At 51.8% G+C, this 13,713-nt stretch overlaps 1 protein-coding gene across 3 annotated transcripts in view; it reads left to right on the top strand.

Moving 5' to 3' along the window:
• Nucleotides 1-13,713, top strand: part of PTPRU (protein tyrosine phosphatase receptor type U) — a 270,209-nt gene that overhangs the window by 73,422 nt on the left and 183,074 nt on the right. For all 3 annotated transcript variants that reach the window (XM_006112017.5, XM_006112018.5, XM_089773413.1), the window contains one exon: nt 4,879-5,007. In XM_006112017.5, the coding sequence (XP_006112079.2) occupies nt 4,879-5,007 (129 nt within the window). The remainder of the gene's footprint in view (nt 1-4,878; nt 5,008-13,713) is intronic.

The raw sequence follows: 13,713 nt of genomic DNA on the forward strand, positions 1-13,713 counted from the left end.
CTGCTTTATCCGTGTTGATTTAGAAATGGGGGGTAAGTGATGATCTGGGTAATACGCCAGTAGCATTGAGACCAGGGCCCCAGCGCAGAAAGCAGCTCCTGCCTCCAGGAGTCCTAGAGAGAGACTGGGAGAGGAAATTGAAGCGCAGAGAAGGGAAGGGACTTGCCGAACGACAGTGGCAGAGCTGGGACTAGCCCCAGGTCTCAAGGGCTGGTCCAGGGCCCTGCCCCATGGACCCGTCTGTCTCTGAGGCAGAGCGTCTAGTTAGCCAGTGGGATGGGAACTTCGGCAGGGTTTCCTGCTTCCTGGTGGTCTTTGGCAAAGGCTGCCTCGTGGCTGGACTGGCGCGGGTTGTCCCTGCAGCGAAGTTGGAGGGATAGAATCATAGAATAATAGGACTGGAAGGGACCTCGAGAGGTCATCGAGTCCAGCCTCCCGCCCTCAAGGCAGGACCAAGCTCCGTCTACACCATCCCTGACAGATGTCTATCTAACCTGTTCTTAAATATCTCCAGAGAGGGAGATTCCACCACCTCCCTTGGCAATTTATTCCAATATTTGACCACCCTGACAGTTAGGAATTTTTTCCTAATGTCCAATCTAAACCTCCCCTGCTGCACTTTAAGCCCATTACTCCTTGTCCTGTCCTCAGAAACCAAGAGGAACAAATTTTCTCCTTCCTCCTTGTGACACCCTTTTAGATATTTGAAAACCGCTATCATGTCCCCCCTTAATCTTCTTTTTTCCAAACTAAACAAGCCCAGTTCATGAAGCCTGGCTTCATAGGTCATGTTCTCTAAACCTTTAATCATTCTTGTCGCTCTTCTCTGTACCCTTTCCAATTTCTCCACATCTTTCTTGAAATGTGGTGCCCAGAACTGGACACAGTACTCCAGCTGAGGCCTAACTAGTGCAGAGTAGAGCGGCAGAATGACTTCACGAGATTTGCTTACAACACACCTGTTGATAGCCCAGCACCATGCACGTCCCATGCTGGCTTTCAGCCTGCCACTGTCTAGTATCCAGCTGCCCTCCTCGGGGCTCCTTGGAATGCAGCAGAGCCCAAGGGGAGTTGTGTTGCGTGTGTTTAGCCCTGCCCTGCTCCGACAGCAAGCTGGAGTGCTGCTGGGTGCAAAGGTGTGTACCTGTGGGTGGTTGGGCTCCTTTTGTGTAGTGGAGATTGGGTGGTGGGTGCTGGTGCCTGAGGAGGCAGCAGGGGGTAGCCAGACGGGGGCATTGAGGGGCCAGTGTTCATGCATGCAAGGTGTGCCTGGTGCTCATGGGTGCCTGTTAGAGGGGGTGCCCGAGTCTGTGAATGCCCGGGCAGGTTTTGTGGGTGCTGGGCTACAGGCATGTGCAGTGTGGTGAGTGTGCCAATGGCTGTGTGAGAAGAGCAGCACCCGTAGGCACACACACAGCTCCCGCGTCACACACTGCAGCCAGCGCCAGCACCCGGTCGGTAATAGGCTGCTGGCTGGAAGGAACTGCTTCCTGTCTGCCCGTGGTTGTGAACCCATAGCCCCTGCTTAGGGGGCAGAGCACTCTGGGTACATTGGTGGTGCTTAGGCCCCTACCCTGGCCCATTTTTCCCTCAGGCTGTAGAGCCGCCCTGAGACTCCCCCATGCCAGGCCCTAGAGACGCTGCTAAGCACCTGAGCCCAAATTCCTGAGCCCAGGGAAGAACTGGCCAAGTGCAATTTGTGGAAAAAATAGGAAAAAGCAAATGAAATCTAGAAAGGACTGGACGGTGCCCAGTGCTGGCCTATTTAGGGGCATCTGCCTTTGTTCTTTCTGCTTGCTCAGGGGGTTCTTACTGGGCCTGTCCTGCTCCGCCAGGGGCTGGTATTAATTAGTACCGCAGTGCTGGCCTGCCTGTGATCTGGGGCTTGAATGGAACAATAGGTCAGTGTGTAACCAGCCAAGCTGTACCAGTTACACGCTGCTCAGAGTCAAAGCCCAGCTCCCTTTTTGGCTTGGCCGGTGTACAGCTGACTGAACACAAAAGCACCCCGGGCCCAGGCCGCGAGGCGAGTATTCATTGCATGAAGCCTCAGAGGGCCATCCTTCGCAGGCTGGGGGAGGGGCTGTGTAGGCCAGGGACCGTGTTCGGCTGCTTCAGCCGGAACCACAAAGCCTTTTACTGTGCGTGTGCCCGTGTGTTTCTGGGCGTTTCTAATCCGCTTGCTGGCATTTACTTCAATTAGCTACGCTCAATCAAGTGCCTCCCCCCCTGCGGTCTAGGGAGCCTGTGGCGTACAGTGATTAGCGTTCAGCAGCAGGCTGCCTGGGGTCTAGCCTGACCTTTCCGTTTTGCTTTGCTGTCCGTAAATCCCTTCCTAGAAGTTTGCCCCCCGTCCCCATTTTTGCCTACTCTGCTAATGTTACTGCTTTGGCAAACTCCATTCCTTCCTCCTTCCCCCTTTGTGCTGAGCACGGAGCTGTACAGGGTTCCAGCCAGATGAGATTATGACCCTTGTCGTCGTGCACTTTAAAATGCTAGATGCCGGCAGGATGGAGGAGGGAGCTCGGGGCTGGGGCAGGGAGCGGTGGTTCAGGAGGAGGTGAGGGGGGCAGGCTGTGGCCAGGTGATGCTTACCTCCCAGCCAATGGCGTAGCCGTCACTGGGAGCAGGGAGGAGCACACGGAGACCCCCTGCCCTGAAGGGCCACAGGTATATGCCAGCCACTTCTGGGGGTGGTGCGGGTTCCCAAAGCTGGCGTGAGTCCACCAGTGCAACCTGCCTTCCCGTTCCACCTGTGCTCCTTATTTCCTAAGGATGGTTGGTTAGGTATGAAAGTAACAAATCAGCAAGGGGATTGCGACCAGGGCATCCCTTGGCGACTGTGTGTGTGTGTGTGTGTGTGTGTGTGTGTGTGTGTGTGTGTGTGTGACACCCTTGCTGTATCTGGTACTGTGTGTGTGTGTGTGTGTGACACCCTTGCTGTATCTGGTACTGTGTGTGTGTGTGTGTGTGTGTGTGTGTGACACCCTTGCTGTATCTGGTACTGTGTGTGTGTGTGACACCCGTGTGTGTGTGTGTGTGTGTGTGTGACACCCGTGTGTGTGTGTGTGTGTGTGTGTGTGACACCCTTGCTGTATCTGGTACTCAGTGTTTCATTCTGTGTCTGTGGCTTCTGGGCTCCCGTCTGCCTCTTTGAAACAAAACACCTCATAACAATCACTCTGAACTGCACATCTGTTGGCCATGGGACGGTGTAAATATCCCACCCTCCTGCGCCTTTAAAGCCCCAGAAAAGATGCTGGCTGCTCCACAGGGAAAACAATAGTGCAAGGCCCTAAGTTTAGCTGCATCCGCCTTTCTTGTGCTTCGCTGCAGGCAGGAGGGCCTGGGCTGTGATGCGCGCCAGTGTGGAGGGATGTATCGCACAAGCCATTCTGCATGTGGACAGCGTGCGGCAGGGTGACACTGGGGGTTGAGTGTGGGCGGGGGGGCTTAGGCCTGGATCAGAGGGCTCTGGGGTGGGGCCAGGGAAGAGGAGTGTGGGGTGCAGACTGCCCTGGGGGGAGACCACCCCCAGCCTGTGTTCCCTGCCTCTCCTCTCCTGTCAGTGGTTTGCTGTTCCCGAGGGGGCCGGAGGATCGATCACTGTCTGGGTGTGGACTGGAGCGCTCACTCTGTCACTGAGGGCTTGCCCTCGCTTCCCTGGCCCTGTGCAGCGGCTGTGGTGACGAGAAGTAACCCAGCAGTCTCCATTTAACAGTCCATCGTCCGGCACTGTGGCTCATTCCAGGGCCTGTTGGAGGGCAAGGCTCAGCGCTGCCCATGCAAAGCCTGTGTGATCCAGCAACGGTTTTCCAGCTGCTTCCTTCCTCAGTGCCACCTGTGACCCCTTCAGTTCCCTGCGGACACCAGGCTGGGCCAGGGGAATGATGGGAATTATTCTGGGCTCCTCTGTGAGGAGCTTAATGGGGAGAAGGTGGATTTAGAAAGAGGGGAGGCCACTGTCCACTGGTGTGTGTGCGTTTGTGTGCTGGGATGTTGGTGTTGCATTTGGATCTGTGTGTGCACAGAGATCTGGCTACGTGTAGGGCTGTGTGTGCTGGTGTGTGTGTGTGTGCGCACTGGGATCTGACTGTGTGCTGGCACGTGTGCGCGCAGGGGTCTGGCGGTGTGCGTTGGTGCGTGTGCGTACGCAGGGATCTGGATGTGTGCGCTGGTGCATGTGTGTGCTGGGATCTGGCTGTGTGTACTGGTGGGTGTGTGTGTGTGCTGGGATCTGGCTGTGTGTACTGGCGGGTGTGTGTGTGTGCTGGGATCTGGCTGGGTGTGAAGGTCTGTGTACATTGGGATCTGGCTGTGTGTACTGGCGAGTGTGTGTGTGTGCTGGGATCTGGCTGTGTGTACTGGCGGGTGTGTGTGTGTGCTGGGATCTGGCTGGGTGTGTAGGTCTGTGTACATTGGGATCTGGCTGTGTGTACTGGCTGTGTGTGTGTGTGCTGGGATCTGGCTGGGTGTGTAGGTCTGTGTACATTGGGATTTGGCTGTGTGTGCTGACGCATGCGTCTGCACAGAGATCTGGCTGTGTCTGCGTGCGCTGGCGCGTGTGCGCACATACACTGGGATCTGGGTGTCTGTGTTAGCTGCAGGACGTGCCTTGTGGCGTCTGGAGGAGTGTGGATTTGAACGTCAGCCTGATGTTCGGTCTGAGGCTGGAAGTGCTGTGGGTGAGGAAGTGAGTTCTCGCCCGGGGCCCTGCCTGCTGCGTGCCATCTGCAAGGGGGGCTGGCAGTTGGAAAAAACCTTCCTGCCTGGCTGAAACTTTCTCTAACTTGGGCCTGTGGGCACTTCAGCTGCTGTCCCTTGCGGCTGCGCTTGCTGCCTCTCTCGACACTGACAGTCTCTCTCTCTTCTCTGCAGCCGGCTGCACCTTTGAGGAAGACGTGGATTTAAACCAGTGTGAGTACAACCAACGGGAGGATGATGACTTTGAATGGGAGCTGATCCGGAGCTATGCCATGCCTCACCTGACCTCTGACCTTCCTCATGGTGAGTCGTGTCTCCCCTCCCCCCCCGGGTGTCCCACCAACACCTCCCATTCTGAGCGCCTCTGAGCTTTCCACAGGCAGGGATGGTACGTGGTGTGTGTTTAGCTAATTGAGTAGTCGCTAAGGGGGGCACCAGGCGCGCAGGCAGCCCAGCTCCTACTACGTTTAAACTGCAGAGCTGCAGCGGAGTTAGCTCCCAGGGGCAGCGCGAGCCAGGACTGAGCCGGCTCTGGGACTGCTGCGCCTCTGCCTTTTCAATGTAATAAGAGCCCCACTGCAGCTCTGCCTTTCCAGTGTAGAAAGGTGGCTCTTATTACATTGAAAAGGCAGAGGCGCAGCAGTTGGGGATCCGGCCGAGCCAGGACTGAAGCAGTCGCGGCTCCGCTGTGCATCTGCATCCCCTGACCCCCCTTTGGTGCTGATGGTGCATCCCTTGGCCCCCATGCTGCCTAGGCTTTTTGGGTCGTCAACTACTCAGCTAGTTGCTTACATCCCTATCCACAGGTCAGACCTATGAGATCCTCCTCCTCCCCCAACACAGAGTCCACCTCCTTCCGTTCCAGGGGAGATAATGGAGCAAGTAATTAAGGAATCTATCTGCAAATATCTGGAGGATAATAAGGTGCTGGTAACAGCCAGCATGGATGTGTAAAGAACAAATCATGTCAAACCAATCTGATCACTTTCTTTGATAGGATATCAAGCCTTGTGGATAAGGGGGAAGCGGTGGAAGGGATACCTAGACTTTAGTAAGGCATTTGACACTATCTCACATGACCTTCTGATCAATAAACTAGGGAAATACAACTTAGATGGGGCTACTGTAAGGTGGGTGCATAACTGGCTGGAGAACTGTTTTCGGAGAGTTCACATTCATGCTGGAAGGGCATAACAAGTGGGGTTCTGCAGGGGTCTGTTTTTGAACCGGTTCTGTTCAGTATCATAGACTCATAAGGTTGAAAGAGACCTCAGGAGGTCAGCCCCTTGCCCAAAGCAGGACCAATCCCAACTCAATCATCCCAGCCAGGACTTTGTCAACCTCTTAAAAACCTCTAGGGATGGAGATTCCACCCCCTCCCTAGGGGACCCATCCCAGTGCTCCACCACCCTCCTAGGCTATGTCTAGACTGCAAGCCTTTTTCGAAAGATACTTTCGAAAGAGCCTCTTTCGAAAGAGAGCGTCTAGACTGCATGCGGAATTTCGAAAAAGCAAGCCGCTTTTTCGAAAGAAAGCACCCAGTGAGTCTGGATGCTCTCTTTCTAAAAAGCCTGTTTGCTTTCAAGAACGCCTTCTTTCGAAAGAGCACTTTCGAAAGAAGGCGTTCTTCCTCGTGGAATTAGGTTTACCACTGTCGAAAGAAACGCCGCATTCTTTCGATTTAATTTCGAAAGAACGTGGCTGCAGTCTAGACGCAGGTGAAGTTTTTTCGAAAAAAGGCTACTTTTTTCGAAAAAAACCCTAAGTCTGGACACAGCCTTAGTGAAATAGTTTTTCCTAATATCCAACCTAGACCTCCCTCACTGTAACTTGAGACCATTGCTCCTTTGTCTGCCACCAGTCACTATTGAGATGGATATCTTCATCAATGTTTTAGATGACGGCATAGAGAGTATGATTATTAAGTTTTCAGATGATGCCAAGCTGGGAGGGGTTGCAAATGATTTGGAGGATAGGGTCATAATTCAAAGTGATCTGGACAAACTGGGGAAATGGTCTGTGGTAAATAGGATGAAGTTTAATAAGGAGAAATGCAAAGTACTCCACTTAGGAAGAAACAATCCATTTCACACATACAGAATGGGAAGCGACTGTCTAGGAAGAAGTACTGCAGAAAGGGATTTAGGGGTCAGAGTGAACCACAAGTTAAACATGAGTCAACAATGTGACACTGTTTTAAAAAAAAAGCAAATATGATTCCGGGATGCAGTAACAGGTGTGTTATGAGCAAGACACAAGAAGTCATTCTTCCGCTCTGCTCTGCACTGATTAGGCCTCAGTTGGAGTATTGTGTCCAGTTCAGGGTACCGCATTTCAAGAAAGTTGTGGAGAAATTGGAGAGGATCCAGAGAAGAGCATTAAAATGATGAAAGGTCTACAAAACATGAAGTATGAGGGAAGACTGAAAGAACTGGGCTTGTTTATTTAAAAAAGAGAAGACTGAGAGGGGACATGATAGTGGTCTTCAAATATCTAAAAGGGTGTTACAAGGAGGACGGAGAAAATCTTTGGCCTCTAATGATAGGACAAGAAGCAATGGGCTTAAACTGCAGCAAGGGAGGTTTAGGTTGGACATTAGGAAAAACTTCCTATCTGTTAGGGTGGTTAAACACTGGAATAGATTGCCTAGGGAAATCTCCATCATAGGAGATTTTTAAGTGCAGGGTAGACAAACATATGTCAGGGATGATCTAGATGATGCTTGGTCCTGCTGTGAGGGCAGGGGACTGGACTCAACGACCTCTTGAGGCCCCCTCCAGTTCTATGATTCTATGATTCCCAGCCCCTGCAGCTGCTTGGAGCAGATCTGCAGTGTGGTGTCTGCTGAGGTAGCAGCCAGTCTATTCTTCAGTTACTACAGCCTGTTATAGAGTAGTGATAGAAATGTAGCCGTGTTAGTCTGGGGTAGCTGAAGCAAAATGCAGGACTATGTAGCACTTTAAAGACTAACAAGATGGTTTATTAGGTGATGAGCTTTCGTGGGCCAGACCCACTTCCTCAGATCAAATAGTGGAAGAAAATAGTCACAACCATATATACCAAAGGATACAATTAAAAAAAATGAACACATATGAAAAGGACAAATCACATTGCAGAACAGGAGGAGGGCGCGGGGGGGGGGGGGGGGAAGGAAGGAAGGTAAGTGTCTGTGAATTGATGATATTAGAGGTGGGGAGAGTGGGATGTTTGTGAGTTAATGGTATTAGAGGTGATAATTGGGGAAGCTATCTTGGTAATGGGTAAGGTAGTTCGAGTGTTTGTTCATTCCTTTTTGGAGAGTGTCGAATTTTAATATGAATGACAGTTCAGAGGATTCCCTTTCAAGTGCAGATGTAAAAGGTCTTTGTAGCAGAATGCAGGTGGTTAAGTCATTGAGAGAGTGTCCTTTCTGGTTAAAATGGCAAGAAACTGTTTTTTCTTTGTGATCTTGTCTGATATCTGTTTTGTGGGCATTAATCCTTTGGCGAAGTGTCTGAGATGTTTGTCCAATGTACATAGCAGACGGACACTTTCGGCACATGATAGCATAAATTATATTTCTGGATGCGCAGGAATATGTGTTCTTGATCTTATAACTCACTTGGTTAGGTCCAATAATGGTATCAGCAGAATGAATATGTGGACAAAGCTGGCAACGGGGTTTGTTGCAAGGGAAGGTACCAGGGTTGGTATTAGTGTGGTATGTCCTGTGCTGAGAGCGAGAGAGAGCGAGGTGCTAAGTGACACGTGCTTTGATCATTGAAGATCCTTCAGGCAGTATTTTTCCCCGTTGTCTTAGGTAAAAGACCCGGCCCAGTTACCCTGGCCATGGTGTGTGCAAAGGGCATGTGGAGAGAGCATGGGCCGAGTGCAGCGTGCTGGAGTAGCCAAGCTGCAGTCCTGCTCTCCCCATCTTTGGATCCTGTCAGGGCTGTGGCCTGCAGCTCTGCAGGCCTGTTCTGCTGGATGAATTTGTCAGTGTGTTCTCCCTCGAGTCCATCTTGAGCTACATGGGATTTCCCCTATGCTTTGGCTGGCTCGTGCAATAGCTGCACATTTCCAGTCCCTGTGCCCTAGGTTGTACTGTTGGCTTTACCCTGGCTGGCCTGGAAGGCGTTGTACTGGGTGGGTGTGACAGGGAGCCAGGCCAAGGGACCCAGTGGCGACAGCGATCGTTCTCTTGGCTTTCTGGGACTCTGCAGCACCTGCAGTTACAGGCTGTGACTGTCTCCAGGTGTCATACATATACTGAGCTCTCTGTCTCACAGTTACGTGCGATGCCCTGCACTGTGACGATGAACCTTGCTCATCCCGAGAGCCTCACCCTGCTAGAGGTGGGGTACCGCCATAGCCCTGGAGTCAGGGGTAGGCGTTGCCCTGGCAACTGTGTGGTACGGCCATCGGCTGAAACTGCCATAGCATCAGAGAAGGGGGCGCCGGCGCAATCCAGTCTGGCTCTGGGCACCACGGTCATGTTGCCCTTGAGTGGCTGGGCCCACATACAGGTTAAGGGACCTACAGCTGGTCTGAGTCAGAGTGACTCTCAAGGGGTTTGGAGCGGAAGGTCTGTGCTTCTAGGCCTGGCTCCCCATGCATGTCTGAATTCTCCAGCAGCCATGTGTGCTGCCTGCCGCACGCAGATCCACGCCAAGGGGAGGTGCTGCCCGCCGTCACTGGTACCATGCAAAATGGAGCCTTTCCTGTGGCTCAGTTCCCCGGCTGGGGTGATGGTGGAAGGATGCCCCCTGGTGGTCAGGGCCTGACAATGACCCAGGTCCTGTGGGAGGAGCTGGTGCCCTAGTCTGTCTCTGCAGCATCTCGCTGCTCAGCCTGGCAACCCAAGCATCCTTTTCCTCAGCAATGTCCTGACTGCCAGCCTAGTGCTTGCTGGACTGGGCGCTGGGCTCCCCCTCCATTAGGGAGCCAGAACCATCGCTGGGACTCCCAGGACTAGCAGCTGGAAGGAACGTGTTCTTTTCAAAACGTTACTCTCCTGGCCTTTATTCCAGCGAGGGGGTCCTGGTGGCTTTTAAAGGGGCAGCGTGCGCTCTGATTGGAGGGTGTGAGTGCTTAGCGGGATGCCAGCTCTGGTCATTTTCTCGTGATTCTCGCAGCATTTGGTCTTCAGGCTCCAGCTTTCAGTGAAAAGAAATTGCACATTTCTAGCCCTCCTGGCGGTGAAGCAGCGGGAGTGACCAAAAGGCTCTGAAACCATGAAGGAAAATACAGAGAAACCAAAGTGTATTACTTTTAAACTGCATGATCAGGGCTGCGATTTTCCTGGGGCCAGAGTCATGGCTGCTGAACTCCTGGGGAGTGTGTTTGTAGATTTCAGCTGCTCAAGAGCTTTAACTGTCAATAGGTGCAGCTCTGCAGCAAGGGTGGCCTTGTGGTGACTGCTCCAGGCTGGTATTTGTGATTTTTAGTTCATTTCCCAACTCTGGGCTGGACTGTCCATCTGAGACCTCCCATCACCTCTCTGTCTCCAGCTACAACAAAAGGGTTAGTGAGTTTGACTTACTGCGGGGAGGGCAGAGCACTGGGGTGTGGGGCTCAGTTCACAATGTTTTTGAGATGCCCAGATGCTATGGTGATGGGTGACACTGCAGTGTCTGAGCAGCCTGACGCTATAGTCTTTGATGCTCTGGCTTCCTGCTGCTCAGGCCAGAGTGTGATCGGAACTGGCACCAGAATCCGGGAGAAGCTAGAGGCTGGTTTATAGCTCAGTAGTAAAAATGATTTTTATTAGAGTATTAACTGCTTTATAGAAAGCTCTTTGCAGCTCCATCAATCTGACACAGGCTGTTTATCTTGCCAACTTAGTCATACTGGTGCGTTATTTTGTTTTCCATTTATTTCCCCCCTTCTATAAACTTTCCCCTCCTTTCATCTATTCCTCCTTCTGCTCCCCTCCTGATCTCCCGGGTTGCCCTCCCATATTTACAGAGCAGGCACATGCAGAGGGACACCTGGAGGAGTCTGCTCTTGTGGCCTGCTCCTTCTGCTTGTGTGTGGGGGGTGGGGGTGTGTATGTGTGGGCCAGTGGGTGTGCAGTACAGGCTGAACCTCTCTAGTCTAGCACCCTTGGGACCTGACCAGTGCTGAACCAGTTTGCCAGACCATGAGAAGTCAATATTGTCTAGCAGTATTGACAATACTTACACTGCTTACTGGGCTCTTAGAAGACATTTGGGGTAAATTAGAGTGAAATAACAGCCCAAAACACCGAGAGCCAGGACTAGTGGGTGTAAGCAAATTGTATGGGACCAAGGAAACTTGGCCATGCCTGTGATAAGTGGACGTCCAGCTAACTAAACTTGTGCCAGATCATGGAGGTTACCAGACCAGAGTGTGCTGGACTAGAGAGGTTCAACCTAAATCAATAACCACGGATACAGAGCTACCTGGAAGTGGGACAGAGGATGGAATGGAAGAGAGACGTGGTGGGAAAGAAAGACGGAGAGACGAGGGAGAAAGGAAAAGATTGAATGAGAAGATGGAGAATGAAGAGGGACAGTAAAAGGCCCTGGGTGAGTTAGGAGAAGGGAAGCAAACGCTTCCAGGAGAGCCATGAGCATGGTGGAGAATCTGCGATTGGTGCTCTTGGATTCTGGCAGCTGTACAGACAATGCTCTCCATTATCTGTAGGACACACGGCCACTGATCCAGGGTGGAGAATTGGAGGGCAGAAAGCAGGGGTCCGCACCATCTGTGAGATGATAAATCACGTTACGCCAAGCGTGTGATGATTTTCTTCTGGGTTGTGTGAGTTGGCTTTACTAGAGTCTGCCTCCACCCCTCCTGTGAACTCAGGTACTAACTGGATGGGCAGGTGTCTTTTGACACTGAACACTAAGTCCATGGTCACCCCAGCTTCCTTTCTCCTCCCTCCCACCAGCCCCCTCCAGACCTTGGAGATGTATAGGCTATATCACAGGGGCACTGTGATGTCTTCCCAGCTCCCCCAGAACTGAGTCACCTTCGCACCGCTCTACCGCAGCAGGAGTGAGCTTTGCTGCTAAGCTGCATGGCAGCTCCCCGCCGCGCCAGCCTGTCTGCCTGGCCAGCAAGCTCCGCAGGACTCTGCCCACACAAACCTGGCCTTGCGGCTAGCACTCAGTGGACCCCAGCTCCCCAGAGACGTGTCTCCGCAGCAGTCAGTCCCTCCCACCTGCAAAGCGACACGGAGCCCACGTCAGCCTGCTCGGTCAGCTGCTGACCCGCACTTGGCTAGAACAGCGCTAGGTGGTTTGTAATGAAACACGAATAAGTTTAATAACAGCGACACAGGTTCAAGTGAGGGTGAAAGACAGACAAGAAACCAACCCAAACCCAACCCACTTTCTAGTGTCTAAAACGGAGGAGGGCAAAAGGGCGTCTGTGTGCTGGATCTGGCCCACCGAGCAGCTTGATCTGGCCCGTGGAGGCCCTGCCGCTCCCCACCCCCAGGCCAGTTAGGCCCTGGGAGCAGGGGAGTGTGCAAAACTTCCTCCCGCCCTGACAAGACCACACAGCGCTTTGAAGCGCCAAGCACTCTTTACAAGGTGGGAGGAGACATCACGCACTCTCCCACCCCCAAGCCCTGATTGGTCTGTGGGTGGGGTAGCCCAGAAGCATCCTGGCCCCATCCCTTCTGGTTTTGAAGTGGCCCCGGGTCAAAAATTATTGCCCACCCTGGGCTAAAACCAAACTTCAGCAAATTACAATCACCGTCTAAGCAGGTTTCTCACCCACACTCAGTTCTCAGTTCCTCCGGGGTAAGGATCCACCTTTCCCAGATATCATCAGCTCTGGCCTCTTGTGTCCTACTCGTGATGGAGGCCTAAATGCCTTTTTGTTTCTGCTTCTATTTTCCAAAGGCTATTTTTCTGTTTCAAGAACCAGGGGAACGGGCTGGGGAGCTGCCTTCAACCCCTTTCATAATCGTTAAGTGGTCATCTCCCCACTTGCTAGATTGATGGCTTTGCCTACCTTCCTGGTAAAGGTACTTCCATTGTGTCTAACCTTGCCTTGCTCAGTTTACGTTGGAGACCTAGTCAGGAAGGTGAAACAACATTTCTCTGTCTAGGGCAGGGAGGGCACACACACGGCTTGTCAAACACATGTTAAGAACTCATTTCCTGCACACATCTGTAAATGTTCGTACGTTATCCGTGCACACAATCATGTTAATGACCAGTGTGTTACCAGTCTGCACATAACACTTCATATAACATCTTTTAGATACAGATTATGACAACAGTATGTTGTGCAAAGAATGTGTGAGAATTGCTGTGAGCTATGGGCTGGTGTGCCCTCTGCCTCATGGCATTGGGGGCTACCTGGGTCACAGGCAAATAGAGACCTCCCTATTCCATTGGTGCTGTATGGACACTTATGGGGAGGTAGCCTGGCGTTCTCACTAAGAGAAAGTGGGGGCAGGAAAGAGAGGAACGGAGAGAGAAAAAGGGTCCATGTTCGTTCCAGAATTGTTTCAGTTTCTTGCCCCTAATCATTGTCCTGTCCACACAGAAAACCTAGACAATAATAATGTCATAAATAACAGCATGGATTTGTCAAGGACAAATCACGTCAAACCAATCTGATAGCTTTCTTTGATAGGGTAACAGGCCTTGTGAATAGGGGGAAGTGGTAGATGTGATATATCTTGACTTTAGTAAGGCTTTTGATACTGTCTCACATGACCTTCTCATAAACAAACTAGGGAAATAAAACTTAGATGGATCTGCTATAAGCTTGGTGCAGAAGTAATTGGAAAATTATTCCCTGGGAGTAACTGTCAATGGGTCATAGTCAAGCTGGAAGGGCACATCAAGTGGGATCCCCCCGGGATCGGTTCTGGTTCTGGTTCTGTTCAATATCTTCATCAGTGATTTAGATAATGGCATAAAGAGCACAGTTATAAAGTTTGTGGATGATCCCAAGATGGGAGGTGTTGACAGTGCTTTGGAGGACAGGATTAAAATTCAAAATGATCTGGACAAACTGGAGAAATTATCTGAAATAAAT

Source organism: Pelodiscus sinensis, chromosome 26 (assembly GCF_052426305.1).
Source record: "Pelodiscus sinensis isolate ZL-2025 chromosome 26, ASM5242630v1, whole genome shotgun sequence".
NCBI lineage: Eukaryota > Metazoa > Chordata > Testudines > Trionychidae > Pelodiscus > Pelodiscus sinensis.